Raw genomic sequence first — 23,900 nt, 5'->3', positions numbered from 1 at the left:
TTCTCCATTCTTTATGAGACTCTTATTAGCTACATATTGAATTGTAAATTCTTAAGAAATTTTACAATTTGACAGCTTTGAATTTTGGAAGTCTTCAATATCTGATATTATATTTTCTGTATCAATTCATCTATCAGAGGACACTTAGGTTGATTTCATATCTTGACTATTGTGAATATGCTGCAATGAACATGGGAGTAAAGATATCTCTTTGCTATCCTGCTTTTATTTTCTTTGGATAAATAACCATAAAGAGGATTGCTGAATCATATGGTAGTTCTATTTTTAATTTTTTAGAAATCTCCATACTGTTTTCCATGTGGTTGGTTTCATGCCAATTTACATTCATGCCAAGGGTTTACATGCATCCAAGGGTTTCCTTTTTTCCATACTCTCACCAACTCTTATTATCTTTCATCTTTTTGATAATACTCATCCTAACAGGTGTGAGGTAATGTCTCACTGTGATTTTAATTTGAATTTCCTTGATAATTAATATTATTATATTGATAATATTGAGCATTTTTCATGTTCCTATTCACCATTTATATGTCTTTTTTTCCCATAAGTTATTGGGGTACAGGTGGTGTTTGGTTACAGAGTAAATTCTTTAGCGGTAATTTGTGAGACCGGTGCACCCATCATCTGAGCAGTATACCCTGCAACATATTTGTAGCCTTTATCCCCACCCCCCTCTCACTCTTTCTCCCAAGTCCCCGAAGTCCATTGTATCATTCTTATGCCTTTGTGTCCTCATAGTTTAGCTCCCACATATCACAGAACATACAATGTTTGGTTTTCTATTCCTGAGTTACTTCACTTAGAATAATATTCTCCAATCGAAATAGGAACACTTTTACACCGTTGGTGGGACTGTAAACTAGTTCAACCATTGTGGAAGACAGTGGCGATTCCTCAAGGATCCAGAACTAGAAATACCATTTGACCCAGCCATCCCATTACTGGGTATATACCCAAAGGATTATAAATCATTCTGCTATAAAGACATATGCACACGTATGTTTATTGCAGCACTATTCACAATAGCAAAGACTTGGAATCAACCCAAATGTCCATTAGTGACAGACTGGATTAAGCAAATGTGGCACATATACACCATGGAATACTATGCAGCCATAAAAAAGGATGAGTTCATGTCCTTTGTAGGGACATGGATGCAGCTGGAAACCATCATTCTCAGCAAACTATCACAAGAACAGAAAACCAAACACCACGTGTTCTCACTCACAGGTAGGAATTGAACAATGAGATCACTTGGACACAGGAAGGGAAACATCACACACTGGGGCCTACTGTGGGGAAGGTGTGGCGGGGGAGGGATAGCATTAGGTGATATACGTAATGTAAATGATGAGTTAATGTGTGTAGCACACCAACATGGCACATGTATACATCTGTAACAAACCTGCACATTGTGCACATGTACCCTAGAACTTAAAGTATAAAAAAAAAAAAAAGAAGAATATTCTCTAGTCTCATCCAGGTCATTGCAAATGCTGTTAATTCATTTCTTTTTATGGCTGAGTAGTATTCTATCACATATATATATATATCATATATATATATATATATCACAGTTTCTTTATTCACTCGTTGATTGATGGGCATTTGGGTTAGTTCCACGATTTTGCAATTGTGAATTGTGCTGCTATAAACATATGTGTGCCAGTTTCTTTTTCAAATAATGACTTCTTTTCATCTGGGTAGATACCCAGTAGCGTGGATTGCTGGATCAAATGGTAGTTCGACTTTTAGTTCCTTAAGGAATCTCCATGCTGTTTTCCCTAGTGGCTGTACTACTTTACATTCCCACCAGCAGTGTAGAAGTGTTCCCTGATCGCCACACCCATGCCAACATCTACTGTTTTTTGACTTTTTGATTACTGTCATTCTTGCAGGAGTAAGGTGGTATTGCATTGTAATTTTGATTTGCATTTCTCTAATCATTAGTGATGTTGAACATTTTTTCATATGTTTGTTGGCCATTTGTATATCTTCTTTTGAGAATTTTCTATTCATGTCCTTGGCCCACTTTTTGATGGGATTGTTTGTTTTTTTCTTACTGATTTGTTTGAGTTTGTTGTAGATTATGCATATTAGTTCTTTGTCAGATGTATAGATTGTGAAGATTTTCTCCCACTCTGTGGGTTGTCGGTTTACTCTGCTGACTATTCCTTTTGTCATGCAAAAACTCTTTAGTTTAATTAAGTCCCAGCTATTTATCTTTGTTTTTATTGCATTTGCTTTTGGGTTCTTGGTCATGAAATCTTTGCCTAAGCCAATGTCTAGAAGGGTTTTTCCAATGTTATTTTCTAGAATTTTTACAGTTTCAGGTCTTAGATTTAAGTCCTTAATCCATCTTGTGTTGATTTTTGTATAAAGTAAGAGATGGGGATCCAGCTTCATTCTCCTACATGTGGCTAGCCAATTATCCCAGCACCATTTGTTGAAAAGGGTATCCTTTCCCCACTTTATGTTTTTGTTTGCTTTGTGAAAGATCAGTTGGCTGTAAGCATTTGGGTTTATTTCTGGATTCTCTATTCTGTTCCATTGGTCAATGTGCCTATTTTTATACCAGTACCATGCTGTTTTGGTGACTATGGCCTTATAGTATAGGTTGAAATCAGATAGTGTGATGCCTCCAGATTTGTTTTTTTGGCTTAGTCTTGCTTTGGCTATGCGGGCTCTTTTTTGGTTCCATATGAATTTTAGAATTTTTTTTTTCTAATTCTGTGAAGAATGGTGGTGGTATTTTTATGGGGATTGCGTTGAATTTGTAGATTGCTTTTGGCAGTATGGTCGTTTTCACAATCTTGATTCTACCCATCCACGAGCATGGGATGTGTTTCCTTTTGTTCATGTCGTCTATGATTTCTTTCAGCAGTGTTTTGTAGTTTTTCTTGCAGTGGTCTTTTGACTACTTGGTTAGTCTATTCCTAAGTTGTTGTTGTTTTGTTTTCGTTTTGTCTTTTTTTTTCTGCAGCTGTTGTAAAAGGGGTTGAGTTCTCGATTTGATTCTCCATTTGGTCGCTGTCGGTATATAGAAGAGCTACTGATTTGTGTACATCAATCTTGTATCTGGAAACTTTGCTGAATTCGTTTATCAGTTCTAGGAGCTTTCTGGAGGAGTCTTTAGGGTTTTCAAGGTAAACTATCACATTATTAGCAAACAGTGACCATTTGACTTCTTTATGGATTGGGATGTCCTTTATTTCTTTCTCTTGTCTGATTTCTCTGGCTAGGACTTCCAGTACTATGTTGAACAGGAGTGGTGAGAGTGGGCATCCTTGTCTTGTTCCAGTTCTCAGAGGGACTGCTTTTGTATGTCTTCTTTGGAAAAATTTTTATTCAGGTCTTTTGCCCATTTGTAATTGGGTTATCTGCTTTTTTTTTTTTTTTTTTTTGCCATTGAATTGTATGAGTTTCTTATACATTCTTATACATTTTGGATATTAACACCTTATCTGATTTATGTTTTACAAATATTTTATCCCATTCCATAGGTTGTCATTTTAATTTTGTTAATTGCTCTCTTTGCTGTGCAGAAGCTTGTTAGTTTGATGTAGTCCCACTTGTTTAATTTTGCTTTTGTTGCCTGTGCTTTTTACATCCTACCCAAAAAATCTTTGCCAAGACCAATGTAAAGAAGCTCTTTCCCTATGTTTTCTTCTAGGAGTTTTACAGTTTCACATCTTTACATTTGTCTTTAATCCATTTCAAATCAATTTTTGTATATGGTATAAGATAAGGGTCCCATTTCATTTATTTGCTTGTGGATATTCAGTTTTCCCAACACCATTTATTGAAGAGACTGTCCTTTGCCCAGTGTGAATTCTTGGCTCCCTTATCAAAGATCAGTTGACCATATATTAATGGGTTTATGTCTGGGCTTTTTATTTCATTCAATTTGTCTATGAGTCTGTTTTTACAGCAGTCCATAAACTTTTAATTACTTAATTTTGTATTATAGCTTGAAATCATAACTGTAATACCTCCATGTTCTTTCTTAAGATTGTTTTGGCTATTGGAGGTCTAGTTTTCCAGTTTCTTGGAAAAGAAAGAATGATAAATTCTTAGTGGAATCCCTTTAATTATCACTTTTAAAGCCTAAATTGTTGTATTCAACAGCTGCACATTGCCCTGCAGTGGTTCTCATTCCATAGTGTGAGTTTAGTCAGTCTTTAATAACGCCTGACTTAAGTTGCCCTGCTATTTTTTTTCTTGAGACAAGAGTCTCACTCTGTTGCCCAGGCTGGCGTGCAGTGGCGCCATCTTGGCTCACTTCAAGCTCCGCCTCCCGGGTTACTTCCATTCTCCTGCCTCAGCCTCCCGAGTAGCTGGGACTACAGGCACCAGCCACCACGTCCGGCCAATTTTTTTGTATTTTTAGTAGAGGTGGGGTTTCACCGTGTTAGCCAGGATGGTCTCGATCTGCTGACCTCATGATCTGCCTGCCTCAGCCTCCCAAAGTGCTGGGATTATAGGCGTGAGCCACTGCGCCCGGCCCTGCTGGCATTTTTATAGGCAGACTCCACACTGTATAGGTGGGACTTAATAGTTATAGTGGTGTACAGAAGTGCATCTGGTAAAGAGCACACCTTACAAAATGCTGTCTGGAAATACAAATTATATAAGCATAGTTGTTGACTGTAAAAGACCTCCAGTTAGGCAAACATACTATTGTAAATTTAAATTACAGTTTGTCTGGTCTTAACACTTCTATGAACTTTTGAGCGTGTTTTCCAGTCTAATTTGGTTCCTTTAGTCTCTGTAAAAGGGAGAAGTACACATGCTATTATGAGTCTCACTGTTCTGTAATCATTAATTCTTCTTTTCTTTTTTTTTAACATGGTACTTAGGCACATAAAGTTAGCAGCCTATTGGATGCATACTCAGGCCTCTTAAGTAATGAATCCGTGATCCTGGCTGTGAACTCCAGGTATGATAAGCTATCATGCTCTTTTATTTCCCTAATTGGATGTATTTAAAATGTTATCTCTTTAAAACATGTAATTGTGAAAAATTAAGAAATTACTCCAAATTCCACCATTATAATTTGGCAACTACTATTTCTTTCTCATACTCTTTTCTAGTCTTTCTGTATTGTATAGACAGGCAGATAATCTTTCTAGCTGCTTAGGCAAGCTTCATTTGCCATCAATTTGAAGATGCATCTCAATGTAAGAAATACTAAGATATGAAAAACATATTATCATTGATTACAGAAATTGTGGTAGTAATATAGTTCAACTGTTTAAAGCTTAGCATGGCTTTGTGGACTTGGCTGGGAATGTAACCACTCTTCGCATTATTATGTTTATGGAGAAATATATTCTGATTTCTAAATAATTGTTTATAGATAAATTTACAAAGAAATTAATTCCTTTATATTTAAAACATTATCATTTTTAAGATAATACTTAAGACTCATCTGTCTTATAAAGCCAAAAGCTGAACCTCATTTTTGTTTATCACTAAGAAATGGCTGGGCCAGGCACATGGCTCATGCCTTCAATCCCAGCCCTTTGGGAGGCCGAGGTGGGTGGATCACAAGGTCAGGAGATTGAGACCATCCTAGCTAACATGGCGAAACCCCATCTCTACTGAAAATACAAAAAATTAGCCAGGCAAGGTGGTGGGTGCTGGTAGTCCCAGCTACTCGGGAGGCTGAAGAAGGGGAATGGCGTGAACCCGGGAGGCAGAGCTTGCAGTGAACCGAGATGGCGCCTCTGCACTCCAGTCTGGGTGACAGAGCAAGACACCATCTCAAAAAAAAAAAAAAAAAAAAAAAAGAGAAAGAAAGAAATGGCCACTAAATTTCTATTATATTATTTGTTATCTCATCATTAATAATTATGCCTTTTTCTTGTCAGCTTTGTGGATCCCTTACTGCAGTTTGAATCTCAGCTGAAGATAATAGAGTCATCCTTTGGAATGATAGTTGTCATGCCAGGTCTTGACAAAGTAAAAGAAATGGGGAGCAGTAATGAGGACTCTGAGGACATAGAGGTAAAATTTATGTTCCATGTATTTTATATGTCAGCTACTCACGCATGGAAATTTCCAATACCTACATAGCATACAATTTCTAGTACCTACATAGTGTGTGGAACAATAAATCTTACTGTTTCCATCTATTTACATATAAAATGTATTCAATATTGGATTTTTTTTTTTTTTTTTTTTTTTGAGACAGGGTCTTGTGCCGTCACCCAAACTAGAGTGCAGTGGCACTATCTTGGCTCACTGCAGTCTCCACCTTCTGGGCTCAAGCAATCCTTCCATCTCAGCCTCTCAAGTAGCTAGGACTACAGACATGCACCACCATACCTGGTTAATTTTTGTTTTGTTTTGTTTTATAGAGATGAGTTCTCACTACGTTGTCCAAGCTGGTCTCAAACTCCGTCTCTACTAGAAAAATACAAAAAATTAGCCAGGTGTGGTGGCGGGCACCTGTAGTCCCAGCTACTCAGGAGGCTGAGGCAGGAGAATGGCGTGAAACTGGGAGGCGGAGCTTGCAGCGAGCCGAGATGGCACCACTGCACTCCAGCCTGGGCGAGAGAGTGACACTCCATCTCAAAATAGTAATAATAATAATAAGAAAGAAAGAAAGAAAGAAAAAAACATGGTAGATGCTTATTATAGAAAATTTAAAGATTATAGAAAGTCACTAAATAAAAAATACGCATTCTATTTCTCAAAGGGAATTACATTTTTATGTTTTCCTTTGTCTTTTTTCTTCGTATATTTTTTAATATCTGAGATAATGCTAGAAGTCTTTAAATATGTGTGGTATTTTACAATTTGATGTTAAGTATTTTCTGTGTCACTGATTTATGTTCAAGGAATTGAAACCCAGTTAAAAGTAACTTTTAAGCAAGAAAAAAGCTGTAGACACTAGGTAAAAGTTTATCTAAGACTGGCTGTGCAATGTTTTTGTGTTTCAGAATTTATACCACAATATTTTAAATATATATGAGAACATTCTTCTGACCTTGGTGACTAAAGACCTCTACAAACTACAGATCTTAAAGGTAAAGGGGAAATAAGTAGTTTAATTTTCTTGTCATAAATCTAGTATGCTCACTATGCTTTACTTTCTTCTCATTTGCTATATTTGCATCTCCTTCAAGTATTTGATGACTGAAAGTTTTTCTTTACCACAAAAGAGGGAAATGTAGTCACTTCCCTTTATTTGAATTACAGAGGCACAATTTTAGGAATTTAATTTGGGAAGGACAGCATCAATAGGCACTTGAGAAACCAGGTCTCATGTGGTGCTATATGGGTGAACACAATTTGAAGTAGCAGAGAGTAGTATTTGAGAGTAGTGTTAGCCTAAACTACCCTCAAGTTAACATAGCTATGAAACCTTGCTGTGTGTGTCTGTATGCATACTGCTTCTTCATCAACTCAGGTACTAAAGAAAATGCTGAGCATTCTATCTTCATGGATATTACTGTACCTAAACAAGGCCTAATGACAATTCAAAACCTATTTTTCACAATTTAATTTTTTAATGTCTAAACCAGAGACAGAATACTGCACTGCATGTCTTATGGTCTTCAATTTTGCTTTCCTAACATGTTGGCATCAGAGGCCAACTGTGTAGAAGTACTGGAAAAACAGATCAATTTATCCTACTGGGAGCATCTATGAGCTGTATAAATCATAAATACACACAAGTAAAGAAGCAGTATTGGTATTTATGAGGACAAAAAGGAATTTGAAGAAAAATAAAATGTATTAGGCTAATTTGTGCCTAATTTGAGCCAACTGTTTTTTTTTTTTTTTTTGAGACGGAGTCTCGCTCTGTCGCCCAGGCTGGAGTGCAGTGGCCGGATCTCAGCTCACTGCAAGCTCCGCCCCCCGGGTTCACGCCATTCTCCTGCCTCAGCCTCCCGAGTAGCTGGGACTACAGGCGCCCGCCACCTCGCCCGGCTCATTTTTTGTATTTTTTAGTAGAGACGGGGTTTCACCGTGTTAGCCAGGATGGTCTCGATCTCCTAACCTCGTGATCCGCCCGTCTCGGCCTCCCAAAGTGCTGGGATTACAGGCTTGAGCCACCGCGCCTGGCCGCCAACTGTTTTTTTTTATTATTCATTTAAAAAATGTTGTCCACTAGCTAGCCATATGCAGAAGATTGATATTGGACCCCTTCCTTACACCATATACAAAAATTAACTCAATATGGATTAAAGACTTAAATGTAAACCCCAAAACTATAAAAATCCTAGAAGACATCCTGTGCAATACCATTCTGGACATAGGAACAAGCAAAAATTTCATGAAAAAGGCACCAAAAGCAGTGCAACAAAAGCAAAAATTGACAAATGGGATCTAATTAAACTGAAGAGCTTTTGCCCATCGTAAGAAACTATCAAGAGAGTAAACAGACAACCTACAGAATGGGAGAAAATTTTTGCAAACTATGCATCTGACAAAGGTCTAATATCCAGCATCTAAAAGGAACTCACATTTACAAGAAAAAAAAACACAAAACTCCATTACAAAGTGGGCAAAGGACATGAACAGACACTTTTCAAAAGAAGACATACATGTGGCCAACAAGAATATGAAAAAAAAAGCTCAACCTCATTGATCATTAAAGAGATGCAAATCAAAACCACAATGAGATATCAACTAACACCAGTCAGAATGGCTATTCATAAAAAGTCAAAAAAACAGCAGATGCTGGCAGGGTTGTGGAGAAAAATAAATGCTTATACACTGTTGATGGGAGTGTAAATTAGTACAACCATTGTACAAAACAGCATGGTGATTCCTCAAAGAACTAAAAACAGAAATACCATTTGACCCAGCAATTCCATTACTGGATATGATATATCCAGAGGAATATAAATTGTTCTGTCATAAAGACACATGCACACATGTTGCAACACTATTCACAATAGCAAAGACATGGAATCAACCTAAATAACCACCAATGGTAGACTGGACAAAGAAACTGTAGTACACATACACCATGGGATACTATGCAGCCATACAAAAGAATGAGATTATGTGATTTGCAGGAATTTGGATGGAGCTGGAAGCCATTATCCTTGACAAACTAACACAGAAACAGAAAACCAAATACTGCATGTTCTCACTTATTAGTGAGAGCTAAGTGATGAGAAAACATGGACACATATTGGGGAACAACAGATACTGGGGCCTAACAAAGGGTGGAGGTTGGGAAGAGGGAGAGAATCAGGAAAAATAATTAGTGGGTACTAGGCTAATACCACAAGTTTATCTATGTAAAAACCTGCACATGTACCCCTGAACTTAAAATAAAAGTTAAAAAAAGTTGTTATCCTCACGACCCTTCATGGTGATTATGAATTCTCCCCTTCCGTGCCCGTGCATGCTCTTTTATTCACCCCATGACATTATCAATAGTTTCCATTTATTAAGCATTGGCTCCATGTCAGACACTAAGTTGAATATGTGAGTTATCTCATATAATCCTTAACATAATCTCATGAGGGGGTTACTATAATTTCTTTCATTTCATGATTAAAAAAATGAAAACAGAGAAAGGAGCAATAATATATATAATGCTAATGTGTGGAAGAGCCCCTCTATCTTGGGAGCCTGTTACTTAACTACTTTATTCTTATACCTACCTTGCCTAAAATCTTCCCTGATTCTCGAAAAGGGCTGAAACCTCACTCCTGAAAAGGCCAAGGCAGAGGCTGACCTCTCTGAGATTTAGAAACTCTTTTACCTTAGGAAATAGACTTCAAACATTTTTCACAATGGGAGCAAGAGCAGATGAAGAGGTTTGGCCAACCATTGACATAAATATAGTAGACCCTGACAGGTTGCCTTAAAGAAAACTATTAATGGCGGTTAGTATATGAGGCATATGCAGTATTCTTCCCTTCTCAAGAGAAGAATTAATCCCTCTGAGGATTAAGAACAGCTAGAAGGTGCAGCTAAGACAGATTTGAATCAAAATTTGCAAGAACTTTCTAACAAACCTGCCTCCAGTAATGTACTCTCTAACCATAAGCCAGAATATTTGAGTGGTGAATTGGCAGAGGAATTCTGGAATGTCTTTTAAATCTGAAATGCAGCTTGTCATTTAAAAATAAAAGGGAGAATACATACGTTGAAAGAAAAAGAGGAGGCAAAGCAGCTGATGATCATATCATAGCCTCGTGCTGAACTATTCATGGTGCTAACGAAGTGACTATTATAGTGGATATTAGTAAATACTTGTTGAATAGAATAAAATAAAATAAAACCCAGAAACAGTTTCTATAGTAGATGAAGTAGTATACTAGATGCTTATTGTCTGGGTTTTTGAGATAAATGTAGGTTAAGTGTGAAATAACTAGGAGACTGTAGGAATGCCTGAATTGGTGAAGTTGGAGAATAGAGGAAAGGTTCTTGGAAAATGGAAATTGCATGGTTCAAGGATGACTTTGTGTTTCCAACAGGAAATGCTCGTGTGGATGAGTAAAGATAGCTCATATCTGCAAGAGAGAATCATGGTGATCATCAACAAGGTGTTAAGATTTACAGTCAGGAAAGTCAGAAAATATGTAAGTCACAGAGTATAACAATGCCACCTGATTCTGAAGACTGCATTTCTATAGTGCTGCTTTCCGTGTCTTGGGTCCTAACAGTACTTGACAGGTCCTTGGTATTATTGTACTGGTAGGTTGGTTGGGATATCAGAAAAGGAGTCAATATCCTACATGACTTTTTGTCAATCAGAACAGTTTCTCAAACAATTGGTTAAGATGCATCATGCTTTATGCAAAGAACATGAAGGTGTTAAAACCAGATTCTTGCTGACTCTGAAATTTCCTCTGTAGACCACAATTTGTAATTTTTAAAATTCTTCCAACCTTACCTGTCTTCTTATGTATTACTTCCCAAAATAATTTGAAAGCTGTTATTTATTTATTTATTTTAAATTTATACAAGTAATCCTCAAGTTCTTTCATTGTGAAACATGCTAGAGGTAGAGCATAAGTCTCCCTTTACTATCCTCTCCACACCAACCCTGTCCTTAGCCATGTCAGCATGATGTGTGTCCTACCAAACCACTTTCAATGTGCATACCCACATATAAAACACACACTGAAATACATAGCTTTATTACTTATTGTTTCTTTACTAAAGTTGTATTTACATATGGTTCTATAATTTACTTTTTTCACTGAAACAATACATCCTACAGATATTTTCATGTCAACATATGTAGATTCATTTTATTATTTTAAATAGTTTATAGCCCATAGTTTTAACATATTATGATCCATTTAGCTATTTTTCAGTTGATGGACATTAAAGTATCATTTAATTTTTTCTGCTTCAAACAATACAAAATGGGCATCTTTGTGCAAGTACATGAGTGTGTACCTGGAAAGGCTTAGAAAGGTGATGGTCAGATAAAGAAATATGATAGGTTAAAGTTTAGTAACACAAAATTGTCCACCAATTTGCATTCTTATAAATATTAAACTGCCCATTTCCCCACACCTTCACAAATACTGGGATATAATCAGACTTTAATTTTTGCATTTCAGATGGAGAACAAATAGGTATGTCATAATCACCAATATTTACTGAGTTTGTCTATACTTTGAATGCCATCATGGCCTGCCTTCTAAAAAACGTCATACTACCTATGAATATTTCTCTTTTGTGGATACTGTATATTCAGCCTCTGTTTCCCAACCATCCTTTACAGCGATTTTTAAACATACTCTGCTAATTACTTATCTGATTGCTGGAGTCACTTCAGGAGGAGATAAAAGTAAAGAGGGTGAGAAACATACATTCATGATGTTATCTTTATCCATTTTCTACTGCTTGTACAAGCAGTCCCCAGATTTATTGAGATGAAGAATCTGGATGAGCTTTGAAATACATTTGAATTTTTACTATTTTGTTTAAACTCAGCTTTGGAACATAATACAAGTTACTTAGACGGGGGATACAGTCCAGGATGTTCTTTGTATCATGCTGATTCCCTATTTCAGTGTCCAAAAAAAGAGAGTGAGTGGCTTATTTCAATCTTCTGATTCTCTGACCTGGGAAGGCAGCCTTTCTCTAATTTCTAAAATAGCTTGAGTTATACATCGGGTGTCCAGAAGGTTCACCACTGAAAATTTTGCAAGTGAAGCTTGACAGTAAGTGCATCTCACCACTCAAGACTGTTTTCTGCGCAGTTCCTAAAATGTGTTATATACTCAGCAAGTATTTGATGACAATTGTTTGACTAGAGCCTAGTCACATGTTTCTCTCTGCATTTGATATATTCTAGTGAATTCCACTCAAGTAGCAGATAGACATTTTGGAGTTTCATCTTCTGTCACCTCTTTCCATTACTGTAGTAGAATTCATTCTCCTTTGCATACATCCCATCCTTCAACTGCAAAGGAATAAATATGTAAATTCACATGTAAAGCGGAAGGTTCTCATAAATTGTTAGTTGAGAGTTCCTAGCTATAACTCAGATTTGTTTGAGAAAACCGATGGAGTAACCTATTACTCTGTTCTGCAATGTTCACTAAGTGCCACCAGGTGGAAGTACTTCAGCATTTTCCTGGACATTGAAACTAGAGCTAGAATCAACCAGCTCATCACTATCAGGGAAGCATAAAACTTCACTAAGTTTGCTTTCTCTTTAAAATAATGTCTTGTAAAGATGATTAAGCCAGTGAAATTAATTGGGGAGGCAAATATACAAAACAAAAAAATCAAAACACATTGTTGATAAATTAAAATCTGAGATTCCCACAGCCCTGGTCTGTGCATCTCTGTATCCGACACATTGTAGATCATCAATGAATATTTGTTCTACCCTTCTCTAAGTGCATCCACCTCATTTGTTGTCTGGTACTGTTCCTACATGGGATAGACTTTTTTCTTCATAATAACCCTAGCCTAGGTCCTCCAGAGTGTCAGAGATTCTTGTCCTATTGAACAATTCTATCATTTTTATCTTGTCATAAACATTTTTAAAGTGATGATTTGTCTCACATGACCCATGTGCCCATCAGGATAGAGAAACTCCTACACTCAAAGCACATGTTCCTTCAATTAAATGATTCAACTTTCAACAGGCAAAGAAATGTGAGTTAAGCATGTCAGCTTATAGCACTGAGATGTTTTTTCCCTAGCTTTGTCCCTTTGGCACATCAGCATTTAAAAATGGATGGTGGATTTCCAGCTAAATCTAACAAATTGTCCACATGTATATATCTCTTTCTTCTCCAGAGTCCCCACAAAATGATGGTAATAAAATATTTTAAAAGTATAAATACACAGCAACAAAGAGAATTAATGAAGTGTTTTCAATGGGCTAGTCATGCCAACAAATTTCTGGAAGACAGATTAGTTAGAAGATAAAACCTGGCAGGGGAACTGAGTGGTGGGAGACCATGAGCATTAGGATAGGGGTTAGCTGAAAGAAAAGCAGTTTTCCCTGTAGAACCCTAGAGGGTGAGTTATGAAAGGCCAAATAATGATAAGGGGTGGGAGTCAAGGCAGGCTGGAAACATATGCATTAATTCAAAGGATTAATTGAAAGCATGTACAGAAGAACCTATGTTGTCCCGCATTCCTCTTGACACACATTGGCAGACAGAAGTTGAGAATTTTTCTTTTGCAAAAACCATTGTTAAGTTCCCTGAGAAAGGAGTCTTGCATTCTATCTAGATATACTACAGCATGACTCTAGCCCCCCTCCTAGCTGCTCTAAAACAAAGTACAACAGGTGGCAAGCCTTGCTCACACACAAAACCCCATCAACAGGCATTACATCCTTAAATATTAAGCAGCAACCACACTTTGTGAAATTTGGGGAAACTCTGCAAATAAAAGAGACAGACAAAGGTAAATAAAGAAAAAAATACTATTAACGATAGAGAGACAGCTGGGCTTTGTGGCTCATGCCTATAATCCCAGTGCTTTGAGAGCCTGAGATGGGAGGACCTCTTGAGCCCAGGAGTTCTAGGCTGCAGTGAGCTATGATCACACCACTGCAGTCCAGCCTGAGTGACAGAGTGAGACCTCATCTCCAAAAAATTAAAAATAAAAATAATTTTAAAAATAAAGAGATAATGCAGGGTACAGATGAGAAAGACATAGGTACATGCCAAAAGGAAATATAACTAAAGTGAGCTTGGCCTATACATTGAGTAATTTTACCTAGTCATGGTGAGACCATATTATTGATTTTTAACGTTTAGAATTAATCTATAAACCCAGCACAGAAAAACTTAAATGAGTTACTGAACACAATGTAAATGCTACGAGCTCAAAAGTGCAAAAATTAAAGTGCAGAGAATAGTTTAGTGGTTCTCCAACAAGTTAAACATAGAATTGCCATTTGACACAGAAATATTAGGTATATACCTAAAAGAATTTAACAGTTGTTCAAACAAAAACTTATACAAAGTGTTCATTGCAGCAAAATTCACAATAGCTGAAAAGGGCAATCTAAATGTCCATCAACAGGCAAACGAACAAGTAAAATGTAACATACTCATATGGCATATTATTCACTCATAAAAAGGTATAAAGTTGTATACATGCTACAACATGCTACAACATGCATAAACCTTGAAAACATTACACTAAGTGAAAGAAGCCAGGCACAAAAGGCTACATTCTGGAAGATTCTACTTATGTTCCTATTCTGTTATTACGTTTTATCCTGTTATATTCCTATTCTGTTTTTCTGTTGTATGAAACAAGAAATAAAAGTATTAATATAGTAGTAAAACACAAAAGTAGAAGAATTAAAAATAATATACTATGATGAGTAATGTTCTCTATTGAGAGAATTGTGGGGAAGTGGAAGAATGGAATTGAGATAGACAATGTCTCAAACTGATGTTAGAAGTGAAGGTGCATTCTTTATAGAAACAAGGATGACTTCCAGAAGAAGCAGCTGAAAACCATGGAAGTGGTTGCTTCTGGAACCTAGCACTTAAAACTATCATTATTGTTAAGATAAGCGACTGGAGAGGCCAGATCTACAAAGAAAGGGCACAGTTAAAAGGGCCAGAAAACTAAGCAGGAATACTTAGGTTTAGGAGTGAATACCGAGAAGCTACTTTTCTCCATTTTTTAAATATTTGCTTCTTTTTAGTACTTGGGTAGATTTTCTATAAAGCCAGGATATATCATATTGAAAGCTCTCAAAGTCTTGTCTTAGAGGAAGGGTAGCTGTGGTTGTCATGCTTCTGAATGGCTGTGCAGGATATACATCAGTGTGCTCCATGATCCATGCTGCCTTACTCCTCTCTCGGCCTACCTTGGGTCATGTCCCACTCCCTAAACATGCCTTTTTAGTTGGTGACAGTAAGTGGAAATGCAATCTAGGCACGACCACACATACTCTGCTAGAGGCATCCACCTAACATATACAGTTAGATAGATCCTAACTGGCAAACAGAAGAGAAGGAAACCACTAGGAGTTTCATTTACAAAAACATCCACTAAGAACTACACATTTAACAAGTTCCTGAGCAGGAATAATCAGGGAGGAAATTTGAGGCAAAACCTATAATATAAGATGACTGTGAGGCCAGTCCCCTGTAAGTGGTGCTCAGCTTCAGTGAGTTAAGCTGTGAGAAGTACTACTCTTCTCTCATGCCCAGTAGAAAGAGAAAACTTGCTCCTTTTTCTCATGCCCATACACAACGATGGTTTTTAAGATCTTGCCATCGAGTGTGGGAAAAAAGCCTTGGAATATAAACCCAAAGAAAAGGACTTCCAGGGAAAGAGAGCATTTCTCCCTAGGGCCTAGAGCAGAGGCAGCTGCTACTGTCTGCTCCCAGACTCTCCAAAGCCACAGAGCTCCTAAAAGGGGAAGGACCAGGCCAGTCTTTGTATGGGTGGAAAAGAATACAAGCAGAATATCATGGAAAAAAAGATATTTATAATCTCTGTTCTCCTACTGAGACCTTCACTCCCCACATCACAATTCAATTATGGCCTTGGCCCATGACCCAGATGACCCAGGCCACTTCATATTTCTTCCTTAGGAATTTCTGTGTGTGTGAGAGAGAGAGACAGAGTGGGCAGGAAGTGGTGAGGTAAGTCACGTAAAGGGCAGGGAAAATGGGGCATGAAAAAGGTCAACAGAAGCAGGCCTTGCGATCCCTCTGGAGTTTACCATCAACAATTGCTCCAATCATCAAAGCCTCTACCTAGGAAAAGTAATCACTTGTCTTGGGGGCAAGAACTATCTGCAAGCCATGCTGCTAGTTCGCCAAATCTACCTTTAATCAGAGCCCTTCTTTGTTTTAAAAAAAGACACACACAATTGGTAAAGGGCACCCATAATTTCATAAAAGCAAGTGCCTTTTCTATCTTTCCTCTTTTCTATCTCTACTCTCTTCTCTATGCAGATATTCTCTAGCCAAACAGGTCCATTAAGATGAAAATCTAAATGTTTGATTAGTCGAAGTGTTGAAGAAGTTGTAGAAGGAAATACAGAAATATTTTGGTAGTAGCTTTGACATCAAAAGCAAATGCTGGGCATTTTAAAAAATTTCCCTGGGAGGAATCAGAACAACTTGAAGAGGAAAAGTGGCATACCTCCTCAGTGACTTATAGTGTTTCGTATGTGGAAAAGGAAACACTAAAGGTTTTGGAAATACACATCCCACCTTACTTTTCCACGTCCTGGGAATTTGCTACCCGCAAATGGCTACCCACTTCATGGCACAGAAACTAACATTAGTTGAGTCACCATTATTTCCAAGTACTTTGCTAGGATTTTTTCTTCTTGTCATCAGTGTTACCCCTTACTCTCCACAATAACTGTTACAAAGTGGAATTTATTACCTTCATTTCACAGATGAGGAAATTGAGAGTCAGTAACGGGGCCAGGATTTGATTACAGATATTGTAAACTCTGAAGCTTATCTTAGAATCCTAGTCTGATTTATAACAGGATCAGATGCATGCAGACATTTTCATGTTGGCTATGCACAGCAAATGAACATTCTCCTTTGTTTCTCCATTAGACAAGTGTTGATGCTCCATGTTTGGGTCTCCTGGCAGCAGAGCTGTCTCTTTTGTGTTCCCATGAAGATCCCTCCATTGTACAACAAGCGTCATTGGGAATGTGTCACCTCCTCTACATTGCACAGTGTCAGAATGGTAAGAATGGTTCACCATCTTTTCTCAGGATTACTAAGAATATGTTCCTCGTTATGCAATTTATGGGTCCTGGGAAGGCTCTATGTCTGTTAATTTCTAAATCCTATCCCAAGAGTCATAGCTATACTTTCTAAAATGTATCTTTGAATCTTTTTCGCATTGTCAAGAAATTCTGGTAATAGTGTGGTTGGTTCTTCAAGATTTATAAAGAACTGTTCTTAGATTACTTGAGTATTAATTTTGGGGAGAGGAATGCTGGGTGGAACCAGGAAGGATGGAGAAGGAGAGAGTTTACCAATGGGACTTTAAAAATGAGGTATTTTTTCTATCTAATTGAGCATCTGATAGACTACTCAGAAGATTCTTGCTTCAATGGTGGAGAAAAATCAGCCTAGGATTAAAATAAATGTTGCTATGACTTTTCTAATGAAATATAAAAGCAAGACCTGAAAGTATTAAACTATCTCCAAGTAATTTAATTGCATTTTAGAACAAAGCTTAAAAATATTTGTATATTTGTAAGGGGTGGAGCCTCTGTCTATGGAGCCTATGCCTCTGCTTCTGTCCAGGATGTAATAACAGAGAACAGATTTACTCTATTTACCCTCCTATAATAAGCAAACTTAATATATATATATAGTTTGTGGCCAGGCGTAGTGGCTCACGCCTGTAATCCCAGCACTTTGGGAGGCCAAGGAGGGTGGATCACGAAGTCAGGAGATTGAGACTATTCTGGCTAACACAGTGAAACCCCGTCTCTACTAAAAAATACAAAAAAAATTAGCCGGGCATGGTGGCAGGTGCCTGTAGTCCCAGCTACTCAGGAGGCTGAGGTAGGAGAATGACATGAATCCGGGAGGCGGAGCTTGCAGTGAGCCAAGATCACACCACTGCACTCCAGCTTGGGTGACAGAGNTCTTGAACTGATAAGCAACTTTAGCAAAGTCTCAGAATACAAAATCAATGTGCAGAAATCACAAGCATTCCTTTACACCAACAATAGGCAAGCAAAGAGCCAAATCATGAGTGGACTCCCATTCACAATTGCTACAAAGAGAATAAAATACCTAGGAATACAGCTAACAAGGGATGTGACGGATCTCTTCAAGGAGAGCTGCAAACCACTGCTCAAGGAAATAAGAGAGGACACAAACAAATGGAAAAACATTCCATCCTTATGGATAGAAAGAATCAATATTGTGAAAATGGCCATACTGCCTAAAGTAATTTATAGATTCAATGCTATTGCTATCAAACTACCATTGACATTCTTCACACTATTAAAAAAAAAAACCATTTTAAATTTCATATGGAATCGAAAAAGGCCCCGTACAGCCAAGACAATCCTAAGCAAAAAGAAGAAAGCTGAAGGCATCATGCTACCTGACTTCAAACTATACTACAAATATGCTACAGTAACCAAAACAACATGGCACTGGTACCAAAACAGACATATAGACAAACGGAACATAATAGAGACCTCAGAAATAACACCACACATCCACAACTATCTGATCTTTGACAAACCTGACAAAAACAAGTAATGGGGAAAGAATTCCCTATTTAATAAATGGTGCTTGAAAAACTGGCTAGCCATATGCAGAAAACTGAAACTGGACCCCTTCCTTACACCTTATACAAAAATTAACACAAAATGGATTAAGACTTAAATGTAAAACTCAAAACCATGAAAACCCTAGAAGAAAATGTAGGCAATACCATTCAGGACATAAGCATGGGAAAAGACTTCATGAATAAAACACCAAAAGGAATTGCAAGAAAAGCCCAAATTTACAAATGGGATCTAATTCAACTGAAGAGCTTCTGCACAGCAAAAGAAAATACTGTCAGAATGAACAGGCAACCTACAGAATGGGAGAAAATGTTTGCAATCTATCCATCTGATAGAGGTCTAATATGCAGAATTTACAGGGAACTTAAACAAATTTACAAGAAAAAAAAACAAACAACCCCATCAAAAAGTGGGCAAAGGATATGAGCGGAGACTTCTCAAAAGAAGACATTTACACAGCTAACAGACATATGAAGAAAACCTTACCATCACTGATCATCAGATAAATGCAAATTAAAACCACAATGAGATAACATCTCATACCAGTCAGAATGGTGATTATTCAAAAGTCAGGAAACAATAATGCTGGAGAGGATGTGGAGCAATAGGAATGTTTTTACACTGTTGGTGGGAATGTAAATTAATTCAACCATTGTGGAAAACAGTATGGCAATTCCTCAAGGTCCTAGAGCCAGAATACCATTTGACCAGCAATCCCATTACTGGGTATATACCCAAAGGAATATAGATCATTCTACTATAAAGACATGTGCACACATATGTTTACTGCAGCACTGTTTACAATGACAAAGACATGGAACCAACCCAAATGCCTATCCATGATAGACTGGACCAAAAAAATGTGGTGCATATATACACGGGAGTAGTATGCAGGCATAAAAAGGAATGAGATCATGTCCTTTGCAGGGAGATGGATGAAGCTGGAAGCCATCATCTTCAGCAAACTAGCACAGGAACAGAAAACCAAATACCACGTGTTCTCACTCTTAAGTGGGAGTTGAGCATTGAGAACACATGGACACAGAGAGGGGAACAACAAACACCAGGGCCTGTTGGGGGTGGGGGATGGGGGGTGAGGGCAAGGAACTTAGAGGGTGGGTCAATAGGTGCAGCAAACCACCATGGCACATGTGTACCTATGTAACAAACCTGCACATTCTGCACATGTATCCACCCTTTTTTAGAAGAAATGAAAAAAAAAATCTCTCTAAGAAAAAAGACAACCAAATTAAAAAATAAAAATGGATTTAAATAGCCATTTTACCAAAGAAGAACACATAGCAAAGAAGCAAATCAAATAACGTTCTATATATACTTATTAAAGAAATGTAAATTAAAACTATAATGAGATGCCACTATACACCCATTAGAATTTCTAAAACTGAAAAGACTGATTCTACCATGTGTTATTAAGGATGTATAGTCACTTGAGCTCACATACCTTGTGGGCAAACTGTAAAATAGTATAACAACTTTGGAAAATAATTTGGCACATTACCACTATTGGTAATGAATATCATAAGATTCAGTCATTCCACAACTTTATATTTACCTGAGAAAAATGAAAGTAGTTGTTCATACAAATACTTACTGGTACATGAATGTTCATAACACCATTATTTGTAATAGCCTCAAACCAGAAACAACCTAAATGTCCATTAACAGGCAAATAGATAAAGAGATTTGGGTATGTACATGTAATAGAATAGTATTATTCACTTTAAAAAGGAACAAACTATTAATATGTACAAAAACATGGATGAATCTCAGTAGTTTTGCTGAGTGACAGAAGCCAACCCCCCGCCACCCCCAAAAAAGAGTGCATACTGTATGATCCACTTATATAAAATTAGAAAGTACCAACTTGACAGAGAGCAGATGACAGGAAGTGGATCAGTGGTTGACTTGGAGTCAGAGAATGGGTACAGGGAGTAAGTGTGAGGGGTTATAAAAGGGCATGAGGAAACTTTTGGAGGCAATAGATATGTTCATTTTTTTTCTTGTGGTTTATTATTATTGAGTTTATAGATACACAAAAACTTACCAAGTTGTTCACCTTAGATATGTTATATGGGCTGGGCATGGTGGCTCACACCTGTAATCCCAGCAATTTGGGAGGCCTGGGCAGGCAGATTACTTGAGCCCAGGAGTTGGAGACCAGCCTGGGCAACATAGTGTGACCCTATCTCTACAAAATATGTGTATTTTTAATTAGCTGGGCACTGTGGCATGTGCCTGCAATCCCAGTTACTGGGAAGGCTGAGGTGAGAAGATCACTTGAGCCCAGGAGGTCAAGGCTCCAGTGAACCCTGTTTTTACCACTGGACTTCAACCTGGGTGACAGAGCAAGATCTTGGCTCAAAAAAGACAAAAAACAAAAACAAAATCAGTAAATATATGTCAATTATATCTCTATAGAGCTATTTAAAAACAAACAAAATCATTTAAAGCTCACCTTCTCTGGAACTGAAATTTTCTGCACCTGAAGTTTTTCCTGAGCACTTCTGGATTCTCTGGTCTACCACTCAGCTCATTTCAGATGCCTCCGAGTCTACTCTCCCTGCCAATAGACCCTCCAGCTTAGCATTAGCTTTTCCAGCACACTGAACCATGCATTTGATGGTCTATATGTATTTGTTATCTTGTCAGGCTATTATTAAAAGTATTTGTCCTTCATTCATATGTCACATGGACTCTCTTAAACACTTTATGAATTCTGTGTGAGTGCCATAATATTTTATGAGACTAAACTATGAACAGAGAGTTAAATATTCAGAAAACATCAGATCTCCAGAACTAGGCAGGAAAAGAAAATTGGAAATAGTAATGTCATCGAACAAACCAGTGATCAAATAACCTTAAACTATTTTTCTTAACACAGCGGATATTAGAACAAATAAGCCTACAAACGATAAAAGTTACAGCCTCCAGTTTCCTTCTTCTGATGTAGAATTTCTACCCAAGGAGTTTCGACAAGACAAAAGCAAAATTGCTCAGGTAATTTAGCCCCCATTTTTGCCAAGGGCTTTTGTTTATATGTATTATTACTCTTAGTAGCAATTTATTTGAACAAAGTTTATGTTGTTAGTAGTTTTTCATTTTTTTTAAACTCAGTGCGGTAAAATGTAAATGATTATAGACCATTTGGTTTTCTGATTTTCATCTCTATTAATAATTATGCCAATTATTCCCAAATATAGTAATTTGTATTACTTAATCCTTATAGAAAGCAAATGAGGTTTTCCTAGTTACACTTCTTTTTGTTTGGCCAACAAATAGTTCACTAAAAATGGAGAACTTCTGCTTATTTAGAAAAATTAACAAAGCAGTTAACAGACTTTCCAATACTATCATAATTTGCTCTGCAAACATAATGACACTGTGATTTTGATTTTGTTTAAAAGTGTTATTAAATGAGAAATAAAAATTTAAAAAGCCTACATGATAAATCTCAGTACCAAGTAAGTTGTGTTTACACTGTCTCAACCCTTGGGAGAACCGTGAGGCTCTATAGCTATATACGCTCCCTCACCTTATTCAAACTACATAGGTTTAGCCATAGGCTCCAGAAGTTGCACAGCATTGGGGCCCAGGCTGGGCTTTCCAGCACCTTCCAGATAGGTTTAGTTATAGGCTCCAGAAGTTGCACAGCACTGGGGCCCAGGCTGGGCTTTACAGCACCTTCCATCCACACGCATTGAGCCAGTGGCTCAGCAAAACTTTTGGGGAAGCCCTTTAGGCCAGCTTATCTCTTGGGGTAGGAGGACCTACGGGTTCCTCTTAAAACTACACGTATAAGGCAGTGTCTTCTTCCATGGCTGAGATGGGTTGAATTGTGGGAGGCTGAGGATACGCAGAAGCAATACATCTAACATGATATGGTCAAAAATACTGCATAGATGTCTTAAATATGTAGAAGCCCGATGGTACATCTTTCCAAAACCAAAAGTTATGCTTTCCCACCTCCTCTCAAAATTTTCAAGCCTGGTTGACCATGTTCATTTACATAAAGAAACCAGGCATCTGTTTAAGTTTACTAGCAAGTCTTTCCTCATTCTTCCATCCTCCACTTCAGTATCCTGGAATTGAAATCCTGAGTACCATGACTAGGCTAGTGAACCTAGGACCAGCAGTCTGTTGGGGTCTCTTCTAAGCTGTTCATGAAACTTATCATCACAGCCTCTAGGTTGGTGTCCTTGCTCATCGGAGTTTAATATCCATCGGATGTAAAAATCCTTGGGCTTGGGGGAGGTGCCCTGGGTCCTTGTGTTCATGACCTGTTATTAATTTCCCAATTGTGAGACCAAAGCAAGTCCAGCACTACATGCAGGAGCAGTAGCTGGAAAACCTGGAGCTGGGACTTCCAGTAGTAGATGGAATAGGTAAATTGAGAGAATACAAGATTGTAGAAACAAGACCAAGAGGACCATAGCCAAAGACAAAGTTCAAAGCATGCAAATAGGAGTAGAAGCAGCAAGATTGCTAACCATGGAAGCTGGAAGCAAAACACCATTAAATGGGAAGGCTGGATAGAAAACCAAAACAAAAAACAATTCCCAAACCATGGCACTCTCGTTTTATATAGTGGTTGGTTGTAAGAGAGGACACTGCTTTGCAAAGGATCCACAGAGAGCCACAAAGTGTCATTAACTAATATATATATATGTTCATACCAAATAAACTAGTAGTCTCATTCATGGGAATTTATAGAAAGAAATAACTCAAAACAACACCACTATTTGTGAGAGCTTCTTCACAGATTTTTTAAAGTATATGCCAAACATAGAGGAATAAATGAAAATCTGTGGACTGTTAAGTTAATAGTATGTTATGCAAACATTCAAGCAAGTGGCATCAAGAACATGTAATAACATGGTGTAACAGTGTAGCAGTAAGAAGCAGGAGGAGATAAAAATGACCCCTGAAGAGCCCATCTGATCCTGTGTGATTGGTGTATTTCTGGAGAGTTACGTGTAGATAATATTTTACAAAGCAAACCTATCATTTTATATAATCTACTATCACACCTTCACCTGTACATGACAGAAACTTCTAACACTGGCTCTAAGTTTCACTGGGAATTGCTTCTTCTACAACTTTTTAGATAGATACTAAAGTAAATTTTTTGTTGAGCAAGCAA

The 23,900-nt window shown here is 37.5% G+C and overlaps 1 protein-coding gene across 1 annotated transcript in view; it reads left to right on the top strand.

Moving 5' to 3' along the window:
• Positions 1–23,900, top strand: part of MROH9 (maestro heat like repeat family member 9) — a 146,913-nt gene that overhangs the window by 16,353 nt on the left and 106,660 nt on the right. The window contains exons 4-9 of the mRNA XM_025397421.1: positions 4,881–4,960; positions 5,895–6,030; positions 6,969–7,055; positions 10,473–10,577; positions 17,031–17,166; positions 21,642–21,757. Coding sequence (XP_025253206.1) covers positions 4,881–4,960; positions 5,895–6,030; positions 6,969–7,055; positions 10,473–10,577; positions 17,031–17,166; positions 21,642–21,757 — 660 coding nt within the window. The remainder of the gene's footprint in view (positions 1–4,880; positions 4,961–5,894; positions 6,031–6,968; positions 7,056–10,472; positions 10,578–17,030; positions 17,167–21,641; positions 21,758–23,900) is intronic.

The sequence above is a fragment of the Theropithecus gelada genome, chromosome 9 (genome assembly GCF_003255815.1).
Source record: "Theropithecus gelada isolate Dixy chromosome 9, Tgel_1.0, whole genome shotgun sequence".
NCBI lineage: Eukaryota > Metazoa > Chordata > Mammalia > Primates > Cercopithecidae > Theropithecus > Theropithecus gelada.
The sequence above is the reverse complement of the archived record's forward strand: the minus strand, read 5'-3'. Positions and strand labels throughout refer to the sequence as shown.